This window comes from Amphiprion ocellaris, chromosome 23 (genome assembly GCF_022539595.1).
Source record: "Amphiprion ocellaris isolate individual 3 ecotype Okinawa chromosome 23, ASM2253959v1, whole genome shotgun sequence".
Classification (NCBI taxonomy): domain Eukaryota; kingdom Metazoa; phylum Chordata; class Actinopteri; family Pomacentridae; genus Amphiprion; species Amphiprion ocellaris.
The window spans coordinates 9,385,794-9,409,119 of record NC_072788.1 but is presented as its reverse complement, the minus strand read 5'-3'; the positions used below and the strand labels follow the sequence as shown (position 1 = coordinate 9,409,119).

Here is a 23,326-nt window from a genome sequence, read left to right as displayed (position 1 = left end):
AGCCCACAGATAAAAAATGAAACATACAAAAATCTATACAACCTCTGATCTGTCCGGTGATTGAAAAGCAACCGCTGCTTTTCACCATTTAACTCTCTGCCTGGGAGCTTTATTTTCTCGAAAATAAGAAAAACAATGTTATCTGCTTCTGTGTTGCCAGGAGCAAAATAAACTTTTCATATCAGAAAAGAAAAAGCAATAAAAGTAGTTATGTAATGAGATGAAAGGCAGTAGACACAGAGAGTCCAACGTTGCCTGATGGCTTCTAAATGCAGAACATCAGTGCTGCACCAGAACATCGTTTTTCTCAATATTTATAGCACATATACATCGTTAATATCCGACCTACAGACTCCACTGCCTCTCTTCCGCCTGCGATTCTGTTTACAGCAGCACTGCAACACACAATGGGGGCATCCCAATATCATAATGCATGAAATAATCTCAGGGAAGCCCATTTTAATCAAGCGTTTAGCTCAAGGATGCAGCAAATGCAGACAACCTATTGTCCTCGCAATGCAGGACTTCACACCTGAGCTCTGCTGATGTAGGATTAAGGACGCCTTGGAACGCAAATGATTGACTCGGAGAAAAGCTACTCTCAGTTCACAGCAGCCAAAGTCACTTTTAGACGGAAAGAGAAGCACAAAACAGACCTTCAGCCATATTTTGTGAGGCGTTTTTATGTGTCATCTCCTTCCATCATCCTTGTCTTTCTCCGCATCGCTCATGTATGAACTCACTCACTCACTCACACACACACACACACACACACACACACACACACACACACACACACACACACACACACACACACACACACACACACACACACAAGCCTGCTAATATTAATTAATTCTCAAAATAACCCTCCTGAAATACACATGTCCCCAAAGTGTCAAAGCTTGATTAAAAAAAAAAAAACTGTGTTTAGATGATTATATTCTAATAATATTTGTTCCTTTGCAGTCCTATTAACCCTGCAGACCCAGAAAGAGGCAAACCAACAACTTCTATCTCGCAAAAGAATAGCTTTGTACTCATTTAGTGCATGTATTTGACATTTGTTTTGCTGTCAAGTGCAGCTGTGGTTTTGTGCAAAATGCAAAAAACAAAAGCAAGAGGAGAAGCTAAATCTGCTGTGAGCGATTGGGAGATGAGACATGATGTCGGGGTTTAAATCGACTCGTGTCTATTTTTTCGCCCTTTCCATCAAAAGTAGTTTTTTTAACAGACACACAACGCTACTCTTGGCCAAAGTACCCAGAATCCACTGCAGTTCAAGGTCACCCGAGTCTTCTCTGGCACTCAGCCTGTGCACCTCAGCTCTCAGTCTTTTCTTGCACATAAGCCCTGCATGAAAACAATACAGCAACGAGGTAACAGACCAGTTTTGTGTTCCTTTTAGAAGACGTTAATTTTAGCCTTTTGGTTTAAACACCGCACAGCGAATGAAGCTTCCTTGGCTGTTTTTCTCAACATTCTGCAACCTGCCGTCTAAATATCCTTTAGGTGCTTAGAATAAATCCTGATTTAATGAAAGCTTTACAATACAACTTTCTCAAAATTTCATTACCATCTCATGTCACAAAGAAATCTAAATCCGTTCAGATAATCTCTACACCGGTATCAAATTGCACTGCAGTGTCTTTCGCCCTCAAGTGTCATTGAGAGAGTGAATGTTAGGTGAAGTAACACAATCATTTCTATTATTTTTTGGGGGGAGTATTTTTGCTGTTTAGGAGTGAAACGTACGCAAAGAACTTTCGGTTGGAGCAAACCTGGAGAAAAGCACTGGACAAACAAGATATCAATCCTGGAGTCATTTACTGTATGAGATTTACCTCATCAGGCTGTGTGTTGTTTATGCAACGATCTAAATACAGTGGAAAATCTTCAACTGGGAGAATAAGAAAAAAATAGCTCCCGAGATTTTCCAAGGGATTTGTTTGTCAGACCAGGACACGATTTGTAGAGCTTAACCCAGAATTACACATTTGACTCTGTTTTATTAATCCCACAGTGGAATACTGTATGCCAGCCCTGCACAGCAGCGTCAAGTGAATCATATTAATGCACAATGGTGAGTTTAGCAGCTGATAATAGCCCATACTTAACACCCACTGCGTGTGCAACAAACAGTATGTTTGGTATCTATCACATACTGAATGATCTAAGAGTGCAGGACATCCTAGAGTTGATGAGAACCAAAAATGTGATTGAGAGCATCACTGACTAACTGGTTTTATTTTTGGTGCACCTGAAGCTATCATGAAAGCAAACCTGATTTTAGTAGAATAACAAACCAGCAGCATGAAATGTTGAAAAGGGATGAGTGTGCCCACACCAGAGGAGATGTTCAAGGTCATTTCTAGCCAAAAAACACCAAAGCTCATTCCTACACTTTGTCATTTTTGACATGAAACTATATTTTCAACTCACCTTGGGCTGTACCTCTACTTCTACCACTTGGTTCTTGCTCATGCAATCTTTGACGAAGCCCTCCACCGTGCCGTTGAACTTCATGAAGATCACGTAGCCGGCGTAGGCAGACAGCAGCGTGATACTTTCCCACACGGAGATGAAGTTATCCAGGAAGAAGATGATGAGCATGATCAGATCCAGGATGTAGAAGGACACGTCGCGGAACAGCGGCCACCACGTCAGGTTGAGGATCTCCTTGGAGAAGATGGCGCACATCCCGATGACGAAGAGGATGTTGAAGACGGCCGAGCCCACGATGGTGCCGATGCCCACGTTGCTGTGGGAGATGAAGACGCCGATGATGGAGGTGAAGAGCTCTGGGGCTGAGCCGCCCGCCGCCATGAAGGTGGCGCCCGCTACGTCGTCCGAGATGGTCAGCTTCTCCGTGATGACAGTCAGCGCTGGGACGAAGAACTCGTCGCACACAATGGCTAAGGCGATGAACATGTAGATCATGCCGAACATGTGGAGGACCACTGCTCCTTGGCGCCTCTCCTCGCGGCTGAAAATGTCTCGGGGGTAGTCCCCTTGGCTCCCGTTGCTATCCGCTGTAGATTTCATGGCTATGGGCATGTCAGCGGAAACGTTGGGGTCCCTCTGGTGTTGGGTGAAAAGTAGGGTCCTGTGGGGGGCCGACTGGTGCTCCTCAGGGAGCGCCGGCTCACTGAGACCCCCTGAGCTCCAGGTCAAGGCACTGAAAGAGACAGCACTTAAGGCCACCAAGCTGAAGACTAACCCTAAGATTCGCACAGGTCTCAGCTTTTTCCGCAGGCACCGGCGGCCCAGCTGCTTACAGCCGGGACCCAACGTGGGCCTTCGCTCTAGAGAATCCATGCAGGGCTGATCTGCACCCATGTCTGCGGCGCTCGTCGTGTCCTCACTCTCAACGGGTCGGTGTAGCAAGACGGGAGAGCAGGTTTTATCGGAGGCAACGCATGGTGTTGTCTTCAGTTTCAAATGCGTTATGAAGATTGTAGGTGCTTTCCAGGGTCTGGTTTGCCAAATGATGTCTTCATATTAGCCTCTGCAAGACAACGCCGAAAGAGAAAACTAATTATCGAACAATTATTAAGCAGAATAAAATTCAAAACAGATTTGCTTACAGACTTTGAAAGGTTCTGACATTATAATTCATATTTTTAAAAATCACATGCCATGTTTAGGAGAGACTTGTCTACAAACTGGTGTACCAGCAAATCAGCATGTTTACCAAATTCATGAAGACGATTCTGCCTAAAATGTATGTTAACTGCATCATTTGGGGCAATCTCTCAATATTATTCCACTATTCTCTGACTTTAAGCTGAAAAAATGCCAACAATTCAGACAAAATATATACTACTGAAGCACACATGAAGAATCTACATCACCTTAAATTGATTTACGTGCAAGTTCTATTAATTCAATCCTAAATAAACAGCAATGCACATTTCCAAGTGGCTGAATCAAGATAGCAAACAGACAGAACTTATCACGTAGACATCTGATCAGAATTGATTTTCTCAATTTGTGACAACTCCAAGAAAAAAAAAATCTGAGGTGAGGTGCCGTTTTTATCCTCTCTCTTCTCTTTTTTTTTACCTGCGAAAAATGTCAGGACACGTGAAGGCCGACGGTTAACGGACACCACTTGGCTGCAGCAGTCAGTGAAAACGGTCAACAGTATGACGCTGCTGCTCAGGTAGAAAGCAGATTTCAAACCAAACGCATCCCCGTCCTGTTTGACTTTTCACTGACGCTGCCTGCAAGCCGAGCTGCTCCACTGACAACTCTGTCTGCCCTTCAATAATGCATTCGCCCTTTCGGCTGTATCATCACACAGCCAAACAGTTCCACAGTTCCACATCATCCCCGCACAAAAAGAAAAAAAAATGTAAAAGAAGAGAAAAAAAAACAACAACAGCCCAACATCAGTTTACCCTGGCGAGGCGCATGACGCGTGGAGACGCGTGTCATGCCTTACCTTAAACAGAGGCGAGAAAACAGCACGGCAGCCCGTCGAAAATTAAGGAAATCCTCTCTCCGGTGCCCTCTTGCTCTCACTGAGCACACACACACACATATAAAAAAATGTGACCGGTCTCCGACGACAGAGGAGGAGCTTTGGAGAGGAGGGAAAAAAAAACTGCGCGTCCATCCAAATGTGCTCCTCACCTCTGTTCCCTCACAGCAGCAGCAGCGGCAGCAGGATCCCTCCAGTTAGAGAATAATTAAAAAAAATAAAAAATCACCGAGAATAGCCAAATACCTTCCGTAATGTCACAGAATATCACGCCGTGGGCTGGGCCGACCACGTGAAGCTGGTGGTTTTATTAATAAAGCCAGGTAAGCGGCAGACAGCGCATCCCTCCCCTCTCTGGTTCCTGCGGTGGGGGCTTCGGTGATGCTTCATCTGGAGGGAGGAGTTGCCGTGGTTACACAGCAAAGGCAGCATCTCCACTCATTTTCTTCCTTCTTTTTTCCCCCTCCTTCTTTAATTCTCTGGTGATGGAACAGGTGGATGTGCTTCAGAGCGGCAGCTGATTTATCTGCACGTCTTTGGGTCATTTCAAGGTTACATGCAAAGCGCTGCATCCGCTTCTTGAAGGAAACACTGGAGAATAATCTGCAGCAGCACTGGTTTTCACATAGATCTTTACACTTAATATACACTGTAAAAAAAGAAGCTTTTAAACATTTTAAGATGTAATTTATTACAGTTTAAAACAGCGGTCACCTCGTTCTTTTTGTTTGTTTTTGTTGTTAAATTACAAATAATATCTAGTAAAAACAAAAAAAGTCTTAATATAGGCTAAACACACACACACAAATAAAAAAATGGAAATAATGCCCACACTAAAAATCTGCTTATTTTAACAAATTGTAATTAAATCCTTTAATAAAATGTAACAATAATAACAATAATAAACTAATAACAATTTGAAATAATTTTAGTTGTCATTTAGTTTAATGTTTATTAAATTACAAATATCTACAGAAATGTAATCATTTGCATGTGGACTAAAAAAAAGAAAAAGAAAGAAAAAGCAAAGTGTAAACAACATTCATATCAAAAATCTGTATATTTTTTACAAATTGTAAGTCATTCCAAACATTAAATCATTTTAACTGTAATTTTAATGTTTTTGTATTATTTTAAATTTTTTTTACAGATACTATCTAGAAGACAGAGTATCAAAAATCTATATGTCTACAAAATGCAATTCATTTTTCCACATACAAAAAGGTAATGTCTCACATTTTTTCTTTATTTAAAACAGCAAAAATATAAATATTTTAAAAACAATTGCCGTAATTTGAAAGGGAAATTATGTATGTTAAGGAAAATGGTAAATAGTTTTTAAGCTGTTATTTAGTTTACTTTTGTTGAACTGAATATAATATCTGGAAAACAGTAATAATGTACATGTTGACTGTAAAAACAGCATAAGAAAATGAATAAGAGCAGGCTAAAATTGTAAATAATGTAAATAATTTAGCTGTTATTTTACAGTGTATTATTAAATTACAGATAATATCTAGAACAATAACAGAAAAAGGTATTAATTTACATGTAAAGTAACATTTAAAAAAAGCTATGTAAAAGTATAAATGATGTTCATATCAAAAAATCCGTATTTTGACAAATTGTACTACATTCTTGTACAATCTTTGATGGTAAAATTGCACTATTTTACTGTATTTAAATCAGAAAAAAATATTATTTTATAGACATTTTACCCACTTTTGAGGCCTTTTAACATGAGTAGAATCTGATGTGTCTCAAGTACAGCAAGTCAAGAGTGCCAAGTTGCTATTTTTACATGTCAAAATGGTGATGTGGATTACCCTCACCCTAACCAGTCGAGGCAGACGACAACCCTCCCTGAGCCTAGTTCTGCCAGTGGTTTCTTCCTGGTAAGGGGGAGTATTTTCTTCCCACTTTCTCAAAAGGAATCATTTGGATTTGTTGGATCTTGCTCTATCATTCCTTAACGTCTTCACCTTGAGAGGTGCCTTGAGATTAGTGCACTTTAGAGATGCTGATAGGGCCGTCTCTAGCTTCATGTTTGCTTCCCAGACACAATATTATTGATCTTCTCTTCAAGGAAATTTGTCGAGAAAGCAAGTAGGTGCATTTCCCCCATCCCTTTAACGGTTTTATCTATTTCTTGGTAGTATTTTTTTTTTTTTTGGGTGGGGGGTGGGGGGTGTGTGGTGGTGGTGGTGGTGGTGGTGGTGGTGGTGGTGGGGGGGGCTTTAAACGCTAAAGGTCACAAATGGCATGTGCCAGTTTGCTTCACGCCGAATGTCAACCAATACCAACCCTTCATCTGACATAACCATCATCTCTACAGTCCCCTGGGTTGCTCCATCTAATGTCAAATAAACCCCCCTCCCAACCACTTAGCATTAGGCGAAGGGCCAAGCCTGTTGGATAGACATAGACATGCCATCTTTACACAGTGTGACAAAGCATGTGTGACACTAATGGCCTGGTGCTGTAATAAATCATTATTCACTGACCTCATTGATTGCCCCCTCTCCTCTCCTCTCTTCTGCACTGTAGCTGCTTCTTGTTACCCAACAGGAAACATAGGAGCCCAAAGCATCAACTTAAGTTACATCACTTTATCGATGGCACAATGTTTTGGAACTACTATCCGTGGGGTTTTCTCGCTAAATTAGCTGATCTGGTAACTCTCTCAGTGTCCTCAGATGTAATTAAACATGTCTTTGAATGATATATGTCTCAGAGATCAGACTGTTATCACTGTTTCCATCCAAGTTCCAGCAAGAAAGCACATAAGCGCATTTCCCCCGCTAACCTCTGTTGTACAGTGACAGTAGAAGAAATGCTGTCAAGCTCCAAAGCCCAGAAGACTAAATCATCATTGAGTTTGATTGACTCACTGCATCCTCGAAACATTGGCTTTTTTCATACTTGAGCCATCGCCACTGGGCTTCCTCACCAACCAGTCCAAACCAGTCCGACAGATTTTCACAACTGCTGCCCGCCCTGTCAAGCGGATTAAAATGTGGCTTTGATTCGTGAATCAACATGAAAGTAAGCTACATCATCGATCACATGGTTGGGGATAATAAGACCGGGCTGTTGCTGAACCATCTGTCAATTTGGAGAATTCAAGGGGGAAGTTTTACTGATTTTAGTTTGTTTGTCAGCAGGAGTAACATGCTGGTTCTATAATGTCTTCTCGGACCTTGGAAGGAGTTTCTCAAAGTTTGAAACACAATGTGGGGTGTCTTGTGTCTGAAGAAAGACATAGGGGTTGACATGGCAACAAAATATTCCTATGTCTCTTATTTAACCCTCGGAAGCACAAAACCCATCAGCAGATTATGAAAAGGCATGTTATCTTAAAAATAAATCACCAAAATGAGACCACTTTTCAGACACAAAAACAATGAAAACAGCAAGAGTTGTCACATTCTCAACTTATACGATGGTCCTTGAACTAATCATTTGTGACTTTGGGAAAATTAACCAAATCTACACCTAAAATCCCTTTGTTCTACAGGTCTCATTTAACAATTTGTCGAAATAAACCATTCACTTTGCAAAAATTCTGTGCTCTTCAGGGATTCCTCAGCTGAACTGCAGGCAGTGTTTTCACTAAGTGGAGGAAGACAATTATTGAAAAAACTGTGGGCATTTGGAAAAATATTGTACATGTTGATTTTTCAACTTTAGTTTTTTCCTTTTTATGACTGATGACATTATCACTGTGTCATACTGCACGGAAGACATTTTTGAGTTCTCCCTACTTCTAGTCATGGTTGTACTGTTTCTGTAAATGTGCAGGACTTTATTTTGCAGAGAAAAATGAGCCCACAGTGACTAAAAATGTGACAAGAGCAAAAATACCCAGAAATCGCTTGAGGTTCAGAGGGTTAAGGGAAGGTTCAGGTATTTTGGCTTTGTGCATTCAACCTTGTCTCAGGTTAATGTGATGGTAAATCAGGATGTCAGTTTGGTTGATGCTAAAAAGGACTGTCACAGGAGTCGTCCAGTTCTTTAAATGAGCTGAACGAGAACAGATCATTGTCATCAGAAATCCCCCCTCTGAGCCCGTGATCCCCAGCTCTTCATATTAGATCTGCCAATACTTTTGCCTATCAAATGAGATCCCATCCAAGCTGTCAGCTCTTTTTCAACAATGAATCGTCCCCACAGTGCACATGCCAGCACCTCCTCTCTACACCAACAGCACCGGACACTCCTGATCTGGCCGCATTTCCAGCATAAAAGTGATGACTGTTCACAGGCCATGTGGGTGGGGAGGAAGGTTTTTTTTTTTTGTTTTGTTTTTTTTTTTTGGACGGGCAATGGTTGTTTTGATTTGTCTGAAATCTGTGCTGTGACAAAAACAACAGAAATTTCCATGCACCTCACCCCACCCGACCCACCGTCACTCTGGCCCGACAGCTAAATCCAAGCCTTTGTGTCCCACATAGTTGTATGGATTTGTCAGCAATGAGGCAGGGGGCGGCGGGGGATAGATAGGGCGATGATAACCAAGCAGCTTTTTCCGGCGAAGAGGGAAGTACAATTGAATGCAGCGATGTATTGAATTAGCCCTGTCGAACAAGTCGTTTTTAATAATAACTGACACCGAAAGCGTTTTTTATTTCTTTTTTGAGTCTCATAGATGAGAAAAACAGTGAAACTGGAGATCCCCAAGATAAGCTTTTTCTAAGAGACTTGCTCTGGATTAGATGCTGAAAGCCTCATATTAGCAACCCCAACCACCATCGCTACCACCACCCCCGCAAGTCTGTACAAAGAGGCTTGGACAGACCACCTGCCCCCTTAGGAAAATGTGGTCAGCTAAACAGAATGGATGGAAGTACCAATGGGATGTTCAGTTAGTGAATAGTGAATCAAGGGGACTATTAAAAAGAAAAGAAAAATAGTCTTCCCCTACGTTATTACACAAAAGATTCTTTAGAGGTAAAATAAGACATCCCACGTTAGCTGAAAATGGGGGTGAGAATAGTCATTTTAGCAACAGTAGTGCTAAAGAGATTAATCAATGATAATCCACAAGCAGGTCTGATCACGAAGTGCTAGGGGTGATGAGGTAGAAAACACACATTGTGAAAGTGAGATGCTGCTTTCACTGCTGCATCGTAACATTTAGTGCATCCAGGATTATAAAGCCAAACAGTCAATCCAAAATCTGATCATTTTAAATTGTGTAATCTGTAAATATTATTATTTTTGTCTGTTTCCAGTTTAAAATCATTGAAATATTCTACTTGATTTGTTTTTGTTGTTTGAGAAATATTGCATCATTGTGTTATTGTATGGAGTTATTATAGTTTCTATTCTAGTTTCTTTTCTCTCATATATTATTGCGTATGACTCAGGGATACCCTTTATGATGGTCAAAAAGAGTTTTCTCTTCTCTGCCAAGTACAAGTTGTTAAAAGTTATTCTTGATGTATACATTCCTCAGTTTACGTCAGGAAAAAGATGGCACATTTCAGAACATTTACATCTAAAAATATTACTAACATCCTTCTGACAAGACTATGAGTCAGCAGGTATTTCAGCAGCTCTGTGAAGCTGTACTTTGCATGCAGATGTCAGTATTTAGCTTAAAGCTTCACAGAGATCGAGAGAGAACAGGGAAAACCTGAAAATGCTGATGTTTGGATGTGTGAACATTGCTACCGCTATAGAGCTAAGAGGTGTTTGATTTAGAGATTTTTAGTAATTAACTGAAGTATTGGACAAAGTGAAATATGAACTGACTGAAATTTTGACTGTTTTGTTTCTGTTTCTGTCTAAACCAAGGTGGTGGTTTAGATGCAAACAGACACACTGCTTCATTAAAAACCTGCAATGTGTAACTTTATATTCTAAAATGGAAACTAAACTTATGAGCCTTGGTTGTAACGCTTGACTTCTGTGTAGTCAGTGAACAGTTATGACACACCACTTCAGCCACAATTGAAACTGTGATCTTCTGCCTTATCTTTGGGCGTTTGGACAGAATTTTTGACCTACTTTAATACATTAAATCTCAACTCTGAACTCCAAAACATGCCAGTGGCTGTAAAAGACAGAGTTTTGTTTTGAAAAATTGCCAAAATTATAGCATTTGTCAGTGCCACAAACTGTGACAACAAGAAGAATCAACGCATTTTTTAACTTTCCGACAGTCCTTGAAGGAATCATGCATGACTTGCACTTCTGTTGGGAAAACTAACAAAATCTAAAATGAGAAAGGTGTGCAATCAAAATTTTATTTCAAAATTTGCCAAAATAAACCCATAAAAGCAGAAAAGTTCTACTCTTCTCAGCACAACTGAGAGATAATGAGTCACTCAGTTGTCACCAACATTCACCCGACAAAAATTCAGTGACGTTTTGGCTGAACTGCAGGCTGGGCTTACACAAAGTAGCTATCTTGGACAACAAATTTGAGAGATCAAGAGTGAAATGAAGCATATTTGATCAACAGCATATATGTAGCAAGGCTCAAACATGCTATACAGCGGAGCTGAGGTTGTTGTAAGATACATTCAGCATAATGAAACATCTTTCTAGAGCTCAGGTGCAGAATAGGATGAAAAATGCTCAGCTAGTGGAGGTTGTAAATTAAATAAATAAAAATATGGACAGCTTGTAGAGCCTGCTTTTTTTTACAGTATTGGTAACATCTGTGGGAAAAATGTTGTATATTTTTATGCTAGGATTCTTTAATATATATGAAATAAAGGAAGAAATTCTACTTCCATATTTTTGTTTTTTATTGCCATCTATCACAATGTAACTGTGTCATGTTGTACAAAAGACAGTTTTTAATTCTCTCTACTTCTAACCATGGTTGTGCTGTTTCCACAGAGGTGCAGGATTCGATATTGCTCTAAAAATATTCCTACAGTGAGGAAAAATGTGACAGGTGCAAAAAACATGCAGAAACTGCTTGGGTATTAATAGACACGACCCTATTTAAATAGCAGAAACTCTTCAAATTCAGACACTTTTTCGCATACTTTGGCCAAAGCAAGTTTGCACAAAGGTAGATCAAGATGCTGAACTTGGAAAAATTTTAAATTCATTAACCTCTGAGTGCCTTTTGTCACTGTAGGTGATTCTATTCTTTCTATCACACTGAAAGTTCAGTAGAAACTGTGTGGTCAAATATTTAACGTGAAGCTACATTGTGCATTAAAGTCATTCTCTTGAACAGATTTCTATGTAGGTGTCATGAGGTTACCAGAAGCAAAGATCCGATCAATTGTTGCCTTTTGTGACCTAACTGTGCTTAACCATTGCAGGACAATGCTACGGAAGGACAAACGGGACAAAAGAGTCGTATCGATTTGCTCTCAGCATCCCTCATTTCACATTACTAAAAGCAGGAGGGGCAGTATGTGTGGTGTGTCTTCATGACCTTTGCTAGCTGAATGGGCTGTTTAATATTTCATGGCTTTACATGCATGAACATCTCATCACGTAGGCAAATTTTGTGCAAAGGTTTCGAACAAACTAACAACACGGCGCTGCAGCATATTTCCTTTGGTTGTTATCTGTCATTGAGAAGTGTGATGTGAAGGGCCACGGCATTGATACAGGATATGTGCTGCATTATAAAGTTAATCCTTCTGTCAGCAGCTCCACAGATGGGCTGACCTGCTGGGCTGCAGGGCTGAGTTTCATGAAGGGGGGGGAGGAGGAAGAAGTTGAGAAATCATTGCCGCCTGTCAGGTTAGTAGGAAGGGTTGGAAAATGCCCACGCAAGAAAACCAAACAACTAAAAAAAAAAAGAAAAACAAAAAAGTCAAAAAAATGTTTCATGCTATGATGTCATTAGGATGGCGAAAGCAGAGCTGTAATCCTATTTTAATCGCAGTGGATTTATTAAACAGGAGCAGCAGGTTTAAATCTCAGCAGATTACACAGATTACAAGGAGATGTGGAGCGGGGGGTCGGACAGGCTTGCGTAATCAAGTGCACTTAAGGTGATATGGGTCATCTTTGACTAGTTGGGGCTGACTGAGAAATACTGGTGTCAGGGTTACTTGTCAAAATGCAAAGTCCCGTCAAATGACCTAACTGCCGTGAATTAACTGATATTCGGTTGGAGCGACTTAATCGTCATCGAGCACTTTAGGATAATTAATGCTGGCAAAATGAAGACAGTCATGCAGATGTTACTAATTATTTTGGATGTGTGTGTGAGCCTCTGTGTCCCATGGAGTCGGTGCAAATCTTCTTGGCACCCTGTGTCGAAGACCTTGATAGTCGTAAAGATCGGGTTAATCCCGGGTCACGTCACATCTGGACTCGATCAAATCAGTCTCTTAACAGATCGTGTTGAACATGTTCCAGACGTCACCAGCTATATGAAAAATTTTCAATTAAATAATAAAAAAGGCAGCTGGGGCGAGGGGTATTCATATTTACACCAAATATGTATGTTTATGTGTAGTACTCTAAGTAAAACTAACACACAAACAAGCCTCTCATGCATAGTCTGGACTAGATTTTCTATTGCAAAACAAAAACATTCACAATTATTACATTTTTAAACATACTTCAGTGTAATATGTTACTTTCACCATAAAAAAAACAACATTTCCAGGTGGCTCATCTACAAAGACAAGTGCAAAAATAACAAACACATCCCGGTCAAAAACTTAGTTCTAAGTTCAGCATTAAACTCGACAGCTAGTTTCATGATCTTAAAATTGGAAACATAATACAGCAGCACGCTGTTCAGAGCCATGTGTTGTCACTGAACTTTGCCTTTGCCCAATGCTTCACCTAAAAGAATGCCAAGTTCTCCATCTGTTGGCTGAACTTGGCAAATGTCTCTTGGTGACACAGCACCTCTTTGATAGGAGGCCATTTTGAGCCATTTCTCACATCTTCAGAGAGATTTCCTTTCCGTTACCTGGATTTTGTTCTCAGCATGTGTTGAATACTTTTTGTGTTTGAATGCACCCATGAACTTTAGGTTTTTATGGGTGGATTATCTGGATGATCAGGAAGGTTTCAAATTTGTCAAAAATGTCTTGCAACTACAATATTATTGCTAAATCATTACATCACAGCTTTTTATTTACATGTATGCTTATTGGTGGTAATATTAACCATTCTGTTTAAAGTAGTGCAACCTGCATTCGCTGGAGACATTTCAGAATAAACTTTGTTTTTGCCATATTTGGAAAATATTTAAGTTCCTCCATCAAATTTTTCCAAGTTAAACTCAGCCTCTAACTTGCTCCAGTATTCTTACTGGTCTTCACTGACTACCAGTTAGCTTTAGAATTGATTTATTACATGTTTTTCAGGCCATCAACTTACATATGTGATCCTATAACTGTTTATGAACATCATCTCTTGTCTTTAAAACATTACTAGATAGATAGATAGATAGATAGATAGATAGATAGATAGATAGATAGATAGATAGATGTGCATGATCAGACATCTTATGTCTTACTGTTTCCTGTTTGCTTCAATCCTTATACATCTAAATCCTTAACCCAAGCCCTGCTAATTTAAACCTTATATCTGTAAAATCATCAGAAATTAAAAGATGCAACATGCTATATGAAAATAACACTTTGGTAAATGGGTAAAGAGTGTTGCTGTAAGAAATAACAAAAATAAAAAAACATGTCAATGGTAATTAAAATTCAAATAAAATCAGGAAAGGCTCTCAGATGAAAGTATGTTTTTTCACATTCTGAGCCGACCTGATTTCCTTGTGCTGATCCCAGAGCCACTGACTGCAACTACTCGGTCCTCTTCAGGTTTTATCCAGAAGACAGTAGACCTCTGCTTGAGGATCTAATCGGAAAAACAAACAGGTAATCAGTAAACTCTTTAAATCCATCCTAAAAAATATTTTGAACCAGTGTGACGAGGCTAAAACAAGAGTAACGTTTCTTAGTTCTGGTTTTATTCTGCGTCTTAATATGTGTTCTGAGCAGCACCTTAAAACTTAAAAAAATAGCTGTTGTATAAATAAAGTTACTATTATTTGTATTGCTATTTTCTATACAATATAAAGCTATACTTACTTCCACGTTCCTCACTCGTACAATGCTAACTCTTGCTAATTGCTACCTTTTGACCAACCTCAGATGGTTTTGCATTGATTTACAACTGAAAGTTTTCTATCTGAATAAACCCAAATGAACTATTCTAGCAAACGCAGTTCAACAAAAAAAGCCATCTTATCTTTGTGAAATCAAGAGTCTTTGCATGTGCTTCCATGTCCATAGATAACCGAAAGATTCCTCCCTTAAGTTGAAAATAAATAAAACCAAATGTTTCTGAAATATATCCACAGTTACAGTGTATTTATGTGGACATTGTAGTGTCTTATGTGTATCTGTTAATTTGACATTTACGTCCTGGTCCTGACTATCAGTGCCACCATCTGCTGCCATCTACTGGACAACCAGGATATTGTCTTTTTTCATTTACAATCATTTCCTTGGATCTTCTTTTCTGTCCAGCTGCGCCAGCTATACCCTACAGAACATATTATGTATGGTGATATACATATTTATTTAAATAACCATATGGGGAAAATTTTAAAAAAAGATTGTATTCAACATTACAAAAGAAACTTTTTGCAAAAAATTCAGTGCAAAAATGCATCTCAAAAGAGCATTTCCTATTTCAGTAACAGAAGTATTGCACAAGTATTGACGAAACTGTCAAAAATGAATACAGGAGGTTATCCCTCAAAATGTTTACTGTGAACTGTCTAGACTGGGTTCTATATTTTCAGCTGATTTAAATACAGTAAAACTATCCAATTTTATGAAACATATTGTGACAGAATGAATTCCTTTTTGTAAACATACAATTTTTTTTAATGTAGATGTAATTTAAAGTTTTGGCTTTTATTTCATTGAAACAAATAAATAGCATATCATTATTATACACATTATATATTATTGTATTGTTCTTATAAATGATATATTGAATAAAAACATATTTTTATGGTGTAGGTGCATATGTGTACCAGGAGCCCATTCATTTTTACATTCATATAAATGTTAATGGAAAAAGCAGCCATTACATATGCTAGTATCAAAAGCCACAGCAAACATCGCATCTTAGTCACTATTAAATATAAACTGAATTGTAAATAATATAAATAAATGAACAGTGACTCCAGCAGCCTGTAGTGAACAGGGAGCAGCAGCAGGGGGGGCTGTTGAAAAAGCCGGAACACTTAACCTTTCACACCGGCCCAAGTCCTTCCTCTTCCCGTTACAGCGACAGCAGGTATGGCGGCCCCCGTTTTCCTCCGAAACATTATGTTTCTATAATCGACTGTAATCCTCCGTTTTAGAAGCAAATGTGGCCAATTTCAAGCGGCGAGGATTCTTATAGTTACTCTCTCTTTCTAACGATGGGACTATTTTAATGATGAATCATTTGAGCGTCATTTTGAAGATGGCTCTCCTGAGTTGTGAAAAGGCTGCTAACTAAACGGCTAACTGACAGCGGTAGAGACGTGGAAGCTAACAGCGTTTTAATTCATACTTAATGTAAGAGTCGGCTACATGTTAGGTTACTTTTTAAGGACATTTGCGACCAGCAAACCCGGCTAACGTGCTGTTGACTGCTGTTAATGTTATTGAGCGCCACTAGCTAATATGGTTCCACACATTTCATGGGTTTCTTGTCTGTTTCCAGCTTCAAGATGGTGCAGCGCCTGACTTACCGCCGTAGGTTGTCCTACAACACCGCCTCCAACAAAACCAGACTGTAAGTGAGCTTTCTCCATTGTCTGTTTAGCTGCTAAGTCCGTTAGCATCCATGTATATTCATTAGTAACTAGCTGTGTAGCTGCTGGTGCTCCTTCCAGTCTCATGTGTCTGCAAGACTGCGTCTAGGACCCCTGATTTTCACAAGTTGTTTTGGGTCCGAAAAAAATGGCAATCACGTGTTTCCTCCAATGGGGACCTAGTTAATTTGTTTATTATTTTAGCCCACATATGCTGGCAACAAACAACTTGACAATGGTGGATGAAATTTACATGGGCCACGTTTACATGAAGTTTTTTAATTCGGAATTAACTCATTCGGAATTAAAGTTTTGTGTTTCGCGTTTACATGTAAATATTAGTTCCGAAGTAAGGTTTAAATGGACCGCACCTTTGTCCCTTTCCTTAATGCCGCTTTAACGCTTGGGCGTTGGAAAGGATTCTGATTGGACAAGGAGTGGACGTGACGTATCCCTGTTTACTGAAAAAAAAAAAACAAACAAACTCCGTTTGCCACGGCATTTCTTTTCCCCAACAACATAGAGGAACAACTAATAAGCACGCTTTTTGCTTTGCTTTTTATTGTCGTTTTGAAACAGCAACTCGACAATGGCGTACTACTTCTGTTGCGTCACTTGAGAAGGAGAAGAGAGATAGAATACCGGAGAAGGGAGGCAGACGACCAAGCTGTGTACGTCGCTACGTCTCGCTATGAGGAGCCAAGCATGCGCAGAATGACCGGAATTAACTAAAGCGGAATTAACTGTATACATGAATAGAACGTACACAGTAATTAGTTTATTCGGAATTAACATCGGAATAAACCAGGTAGTTTATTCGGAATTAATTTTATTCGGGTTTAACTTTTTAATTCGGAATTAAGTGTTTACAAGGAGATTTTAAAGCGGAATTAACTTTAATTCCGAATTAAAGAGGAATTAAAGGTCTCATGTAAACATGGCAATTGAAAGCCATAACTTGTGTTTTATAAAGTAGGGTTTTGGGTGCAATACATTTTCAAAGACGTAACTTGTTTTTTTCATAAAGTAGTACTTGAGTTAACTAAACCTCTAAAAACATAACTGTGTAGACAGACATTAGTTTCAGTGGAATAAAATGTAAATCGTGTTCTTCATAGTCACTCAATTTGGCAGGTGGTGTTTCTGCTGTAAAATTAATTAAAAATGATGGTCTTACAACTGCGATCTAGAAACTGCAGCTCCTGTGCTACTCTTTCTGTGCAGGTCCCGGACTCCTGGTAACCGAATTGTGTATCTGTACACAAAGAAGGTCGGCAAAGCCCCCAAGTCAGCATGTGGCATCTGCCCAGGAAGACTGCGTGGAGTAAGTAGATCTGTTATACCTTGGTCATAATGCTTTGCCTATTCTCCTCAGCAAATTAACTGTGTGGTCAGTTGATGAGGTATGGAGGATGCACATGGGGCTGGTGTCAGTAGATACTGGCATCACTCAACAACATCAGGAACAGGACTGAACAATTAGTTGTTTCCAAAACTAAAATCAAACATTGCATATTGCAAAAGCGCAACTAGCTCAGGAATTGTTTTCAGTGGTTTTACAAATTCATATCATATCTCTGTGCAGTTGTGCCTTTGATTCTGTCATGTGTGGTAATGCTTCATCACATTTGAAATCTTTCGTACACAGAGCTTGACTTTAAAAGTTTTACCACAAATGGTCGTGCAATATCTGTTAAAAAAAAAAAAAAAAAACCCTGCAATTTGATAATTTCCCCTGTTAGTTTGGTCTTAATCAGGGGTCAGTAGTTACTAGTCTGAGAATAACAACAAGCTTTTGAACTAACAATTGGGATTTTTTTCTTGCTTCTCTTATTAAAAGCTGTACGTAAACCGAAATTAGTATTCTACATCAGGTTAGACATTTAATAAATACAGAGGATGGTCCTGCTACAGCCACACAGGCTTTTGCTATAGTTCCTGAAGCAACAGCACTGACACAATTCCTCTAGTTCGCTGTCTTAAACTGGCGACCTTCCCCTCCATAGCATAATGGTACAAAACCAGAGTGCTAAAGGGAGATTAACAGACTACCAGAAGTATTGCTTTTTAAGTTTGAGCATCAAACTACATTTCTGAAAGTTTACCAGATCACATGTTGCTTCTGTTCCTCTTTATTCCTGAAGTTGATTCTAATAAGTGTATGAAGCATTTCAGCAACACAATCTGAATTGGCAAAGACTTCGTAATATGCTTTTGTTGTAGTGACTGTGTGTTTTAAAGCAACTCATATGCTCTCATTTTACTTCAGGTTCTCCTAGTATGAGGCAGTATCAGTACTTGACTGACTGATGATGATGGATGCTGCTAATTGTAATGTATTATATTGGCTGGTGCACTCGTGAACAAAAGAGGCTGCAAGGACTGGAGTTTTCTTTACATTGAAGTACTTTATGAGCAAAAATTAGGAATTTGGTTTGAAAGAACATAAAACAATTGCCACATCAGTTGGAGCTATACAGATTTGGAATTTTGACATCAAGGCAGACGTGGAGTAAAAAGTTTAGTTTTGTAATTTAGTTAATCTGGTAGTTTTAAATATCACTAAATAATTTCCTAAGTTTTATCAAAACTATTATCTTTAAAAAAAAAAAAAAAAAAAGAGTACTGTCAAATCTATGAAGAGCTGCTCTTTAGCTCAATTTAAACATGTTCCTCACCTCAATATGTTGGTGATCATCTTCTTGGATTTACATTGAAAAACTTTTTGGTTGTCAGACCAGAACGTACAGACCTAAGTAGGAAAGACGTGAATAAAATCAGAAAACAGGGTAGCTTCGTTGTCGTTGCATAATGAGTTCCAAAGATATGATCAAATTAGATATTGCATAGTAGAATTAAACACCTATGAACATTTCTATCTTGTCATCACTCTGGTGACTGAAGTATTTTTTAAGTTTCACTTGCAGAGCAGGTTGCTTGAATTTATCTGCATATTGCCCCATCATATTGCTACTTTTAATATGTGATACACTGCAAGCAAGGCCAAATACATGTCGGCTGTACTTTTTCTACGTATTTCCAATAGCATGCAGACCAGATGTTGGTTGTTTTGCAGAAAATGCAACTGCTGTGAACATGTATTGCAAAACTTTGCCCAAGTTGTGGTGTTGCGCTTACCTCCGAACCAGTATTTGATGCTTGCTGTTCTCATCATCGCTATGTTCGTTGTTTTTTCAGATTCGTGCTGTCAGACCTCAGGTTCTGATGAGGCTCTCCAAGACCAAGAAGCACGTGAGCAGGGCCTATGGAGGATCCATGTGCGCCAAGTGTGTGCGTGACAGGTAAGAAAAGCGTCATCTCCTGACTCGTCTTGCAGAGAAACTGGACTGATGCTAGTGTTTGCCTTGATTATATCTAAACTTTAGAATGGAAACATGGAAGATATAATAAAATGTAGGAATGGTTAATGCATTATGACTAAAATGTCTCTTTTGCTTTTATTTTCAGGATCAAGCGTGCTTTCCTGATTGAGGAGCAGAAGATCGTTGTCAAAGTGCTCAAGGCACAGGCACAGAGCCAGAAATCTAAGTAAAATGTGTATTTGTAATGCCACAATAAAAAATGACAATTCCATTTGTCTGTTGTGATTTGCAGTGTCTTCTTGTGTTTAATTTGAAATCTGTATCACGCTGGTCTATCATCAAAAGCCGTACATCTCATAAATTATTCTTATTGCAGCTATTGTTGAACAAATGCCACGAAAGGATTATAATTTTTTTTTTCTCAATGAAGTTTACAGTCTTGTTTATAATTAAAGTAAGAGGGTTTTACATCAAAAAGTGAACTTAAATTGTTTGCTTATTTTGGTAACCTTTCAAGAGAAAACAATTGAGTGTTTTAGGAAATTACCAAATATATGATCAAAAAGCTTACTGTGAAGAAAAATGCTGAGAAAGGAGAACACAGTAAATATTTACTGTCTGAAAAGCAAACATGAAGAAGCAATTGAAGATCAGAGGCTACCGTAATGAATAGAAACCGACGTATTCTGTAGTACAGCTATATGAATATATAGTATTAAACATCACTACACTGAACCAAGTTACTTAATGAAAAGGTTAAATGGTGGATTTAATCTTGGCAAGTTTCAAAATACTGTAAATTTGTATTCTTTACGAACAACTACTGTCTCTTTAAGACTACGTCATGCACAGCTGACGTACACGTCCAAAGCATAGACTGGTCCAAAGCTGTATTTACCGTAAAATCAATGTAAATATAAATTAAATAATTTAGCTTAAAAATTTGTTTTCCGTAAAATTGCTGGATAAAATGTATTTTCAAATTATTTAAAAACGACAGACGGCCGGAGGAAACCAGCAACGCTTGTAGTTCCGGGACACGTCAACAAAGTTTCTGCGCAGACGCATTTCAGGCAGCGACAGTCGTACTGCAGCGGGAGCAGATATTTTCGTCCAACATGGAGACTTTATACAGTATACCGTTTGCTGTGCTCGAATGCCCGAATATAAAACTGAAGAAACCGTCATGGCTGCACATGCCGTCGGCTATGACCGTGTACGCGGTCGTTATTGTGTCCTACTTTCTCATCACAGGAGGTAAATGCAGCTGCTACGCTAACATTGAAGCAAGGCAGCTAGCCAGTTATTGCTAAATGTATGTTGTATCAGCGTAGCATTTAATGTCGATACTCTTTTATTTGCTGTTATGTTGACAGATGTTGTAGGTCTTGGCTGTATTTTTAAATACGTGTGCTAATGCAGCTAGCAAGTACGCTGATAACAATACAAGAGGGGATGCTAAGTTTCAAGCTAAGCTAGGTCCACAAACTAACACAATGTATCTTGGGTTGCGTGAAAATGCAACAATGTCTAGTTGTTGTTGGGAAAAATCTATTTCTCAAGTAAATTTTTTACTTTTTTGCCTTGTGAACACTAGTCGCCTGTTCACGCACTGCTTAGATATACAGTTATTTAGGATTTTAAGAACTGCAGAATCAGTAAAATCTTCTAAGTCATTACTTACAGCATATCTTTGTAAAAAGTCTGTTCCTGTGCAAGACATGTGTTTTGAAAAGGTGTTTTTATTAACGTGGTCTTATTTATTGTGTCCACCCACTCAGGCATCATCTACGATGTTATTGTGGAACCACCAAGTGTGGGTTCAATGACTGATGAACATGGACACCAGCGGCCAGTTGCCTTTTTGGCATACAGGTAAGACAGTCTTGCAAAATTTAGGGGTCAACCAGTATGGCTATTTCAGAGCCAACACATTATTAAAGTTAATCAACAAGACTGAAAAGTGATTCACATAACAAGTTGATGGCCTTTCAAAATTTAGCGATAAACCCAAGTAATCTAAAGAATCTCATGGATTCCCTTTGAGCAACACTTAACAACAGCAGGAGAAAAAACTCTGCTTCACCAGCAAGCCTTTTTAGGAACCATGAGTAAGCCTATACTCTGAGAGCAAAGTGCTCTGTTGAGGAAAATAGGGTCTTTACAATACGATGGAGCCTGGTCATTTGGATCTTTGTATGTTAGAAGAAGAATTTTAAAATACATTCTGGATTTTACAGTGAGCAAAAAAGAGAAGCTACTATGGGAGAAATATGACCTGCAATTCTGATATTTGGGGCCATTGCATATTTGCAGTAACAGTGAAAATGTTTTAAAATAACTCCAACACAAAACTTAATTGAGCTGCTTTTGTTTCTGCATGTGTTTATTTAAATGAGGACTCTTCGGCATTTATTCCTCTGTGTTGGTGGCGACTAGTCATGACGCTTAACCAATCACATTGCACGTTTAGCATAACAATGCTCAAAACTACAGATGGAAAGAAAGAGGCAGCTGCTTCGGAGTCAAAGTAGCACATTTTAAATTATTTAATCATAAATGAGTTTTCTTTTTAAATAAAGATGCAGATAATTAAAAAATACTGAATATTGGATATGATAGTTGGTGATGGGTCGAGCCCTCGTTATAATGTTGTCAGCATCTGAACAAAATTCAACAAAGTTATTGGTAACTAATCCAGACACATTTGATTTCCAGAGTAAATGGCCAGTACATCATGGAAGGCCTGGCCTCCAGCTTCCTCTTCACAATGGGAGGTTTGGGCTTTATAATCCTGGACCGCTCCAATGCACCAAACATCCCCAAACTCAACCGATTCCTGTTGCTCTTCATTGGGTTTGTCAGCGTTCTCCTCAGCTTCTTCATGGCCAGAGTGTTCATGCGCATGAAGCTGCCGTAAGTCTCTGCTTGTTGTTTTCCACAAAATAAATGTGTTTCTTTCAAACTAGCTTAAATAACAATTCATTTTCTACTAATTTGAACTGCAATTGTCATGTTACAGTATGTAGTAATTTGTGTTTTGTCTTTCCAGGGGATACCTCATGGGCTAAAGACAGAGATGATACATTTAAACCAACAGATCTGGACATTACAGATGTGGGCGGCCTACATGCAGTACAGTTAAAATTATAAACCATTTATTAGTAATGAAAGCACTGACCTTGCTCAAGAAATTTGACCAGACTGAACTGACGGTCACATTATCTACTTCAGTGTTTTGTGACTTCCTTTGCTCCTCAGACTGGTGCAACAGAGGGTCTTTTTCAGACCTCTTGTAAGATTCGACATGAATAAATGGACTTTTTGCCTCATGCGCTTTTGTGGCACTGTCACATAAAATTATAAATTCTGCCATGTTTTCTTGATAAAAAAAACATCCAGAAGTGAAGAAAAAGGAAAGGAAGTTACTGAACACTGATGGGATGATTTGGAATCACTGTCAGCACTGCGTGAATCATTTAAATGGGTGTCTGATGTTTAAGTTGTACGTTTTTGTATAGAAATTGTTTAAGAAGAAAAAAGCCTCGAACATGTCACAGTTGCATTTTTGTACAAGGTTGTGAAATAAATCTTTCTTTTCACACCTCTTTGCAGTCATCTTGTATTTATACTGTTGAAACAGTGCATTAATACCGAAAAGGACAAAGTTCTGGCCACAAATCTTCACATTTGTCCAGGTTTTTTCATTTGTTTTTGTAGATATTACATTCTGTTTGAGAGCAAGTT

General features: G+C 38.9%; 3 protein-coding genes across 11 annotated transcripts in view; 2 read left to right on the top strand and 1 right to left on the bottom strand.

Annotated features, from left to right (window-relative positions):
• LOC111573588 (sodium/potassium/calcium exchanger 2-like) overlaps positions 1–4,862 on the bottom strand; it is a 52,025-nt gene extending 47,163 nt beyond the window's left edge. For 2 of the 8 annotated variants that reach the window (XM_055007664.1, XM_055007665.1), the window contains exons 1-2: positions 4,448–4,860; positions 2,444–3,508 (exon numbers count right to left, since the gene is read on the bottom strand). In XM_055007664.1, coding sequence (XP_054863639.1) covers positions 2,444–3,339 — 896 coding nt within the window. In that variant the 5' untranslated portion in view covers positions 3,340–3,508; positions 4,448–4,860. Of the gene's footprint in view, positions 1–2,442; positions 3,509–4,065; positions 4,416–4,447 lie in introns of those variants that run through there. The other 6 variants (XM_055007662.1, XM_023277823.3, XM_023277824.3 and 3 more) reach the window with 6 other exon arrangements.
• Positions 4,863–15,689: 10,827 nt separating this feature from the next.
• On the top strand, positions 15,690–19,864 carry rpl34 (ribosomal protein L34). 2 transcript variants are annotated; one of them, XM_023277827.3, is made up of 5 exons: positions 15,690–15,751; positions 16,166–16,237; positions 17,481–17,580; positions 19,455–19,558; positions 19,725–19,864. In XM_023277827.3, exons 2-5 carry the CDS (start codon positions 16,173–16,175, stop codon positions 19,807–19,809), a joined length of 354 nt encoding a protein of 117 aa, XP_023133595.1. In that variant the 5' UTR covers positions 15,690–15,751; positions 16,166–16,172; the 3' UTR covers positions 19,810–19,864. The 2 variants fall into 2 exon arrangements, with proteins under 2 accessions (XP_023133595.1, XP_054863743.1); XM_055007768.1 differs by lacking the exon at positions 15,690–15,751 and adding an exon at positions 15,872–16,017.
• Positions 19,865–20,632: 768 nt separating this feature from the next.
• Positions 20,633–23,183, top strand: ostc (oligosaccharyltransferase complex subunit). The gene is made up of 4 exons (XM_023277819.3): positions 20,633–20,836; positions 21,361–21,454; positions 22,298–22,495; positions 22,632–23,183. Exons 1-4 carry the CDS (start codon positions 20,698–20,700, stop codon positions 22,648–22,650), a joined length of 450 nt encoding a protein of 149 aa, XP_023133587.1. The 5' UTR covers positions 20,633–20,697; the 3' UTR covers positions 22,651–23,183.
• The last annotated feature ends 143 nt before the right edge of the window (positions 23,184–23,326 follow it).

Excerpts from the sequence above, each read along its gene's own strand:
- ostc (XM_023277819.3), top strand. The coding sequence starts at position 20,698 with ATGGAGACTTTATACAGTATACCGTTTGCTGTGCTCGAATGCCCGAAT. Across the intron at positions 20,837-21,360 it reads CTACTTTCTCATCACAGGAG|GCATCATCTACGATGTTATT; the intron begins GTAAATGCAGCT and ends CCACCCACTCAG. Across the intron at positions 21,455-22,297 it reads GTTGCCTTTTTGGCATACAG|AGTAAATGGCCAGTACATCA; the intron begins GTAAGACAGTCT and ends TTTGATTTCCAG.
- rpl34 (XM_023277827.3), top strand. The coding sequence starts at position 16,173 with ATGGTGCAGCGCCTGACTTACCGCCGTAGGTTGTCCTACAACACCGCC. Across the intron at positions 16,238-17,480 it reads GCCTCCAACAAAACCAGACT|GTCCCGGACTCCTGGTAACC; the intron begins GTAAGTGAGCTT and ends CTTTCTGTGCAG. Across the intron at positions 17,581-19,454 it reads GCCCAGGAAGACTGCGTGGA|ATTCGTGCTGTCAGACCTCA; the intron begins GTAAGTAGATCT and ends TTGTTTTTTCAG.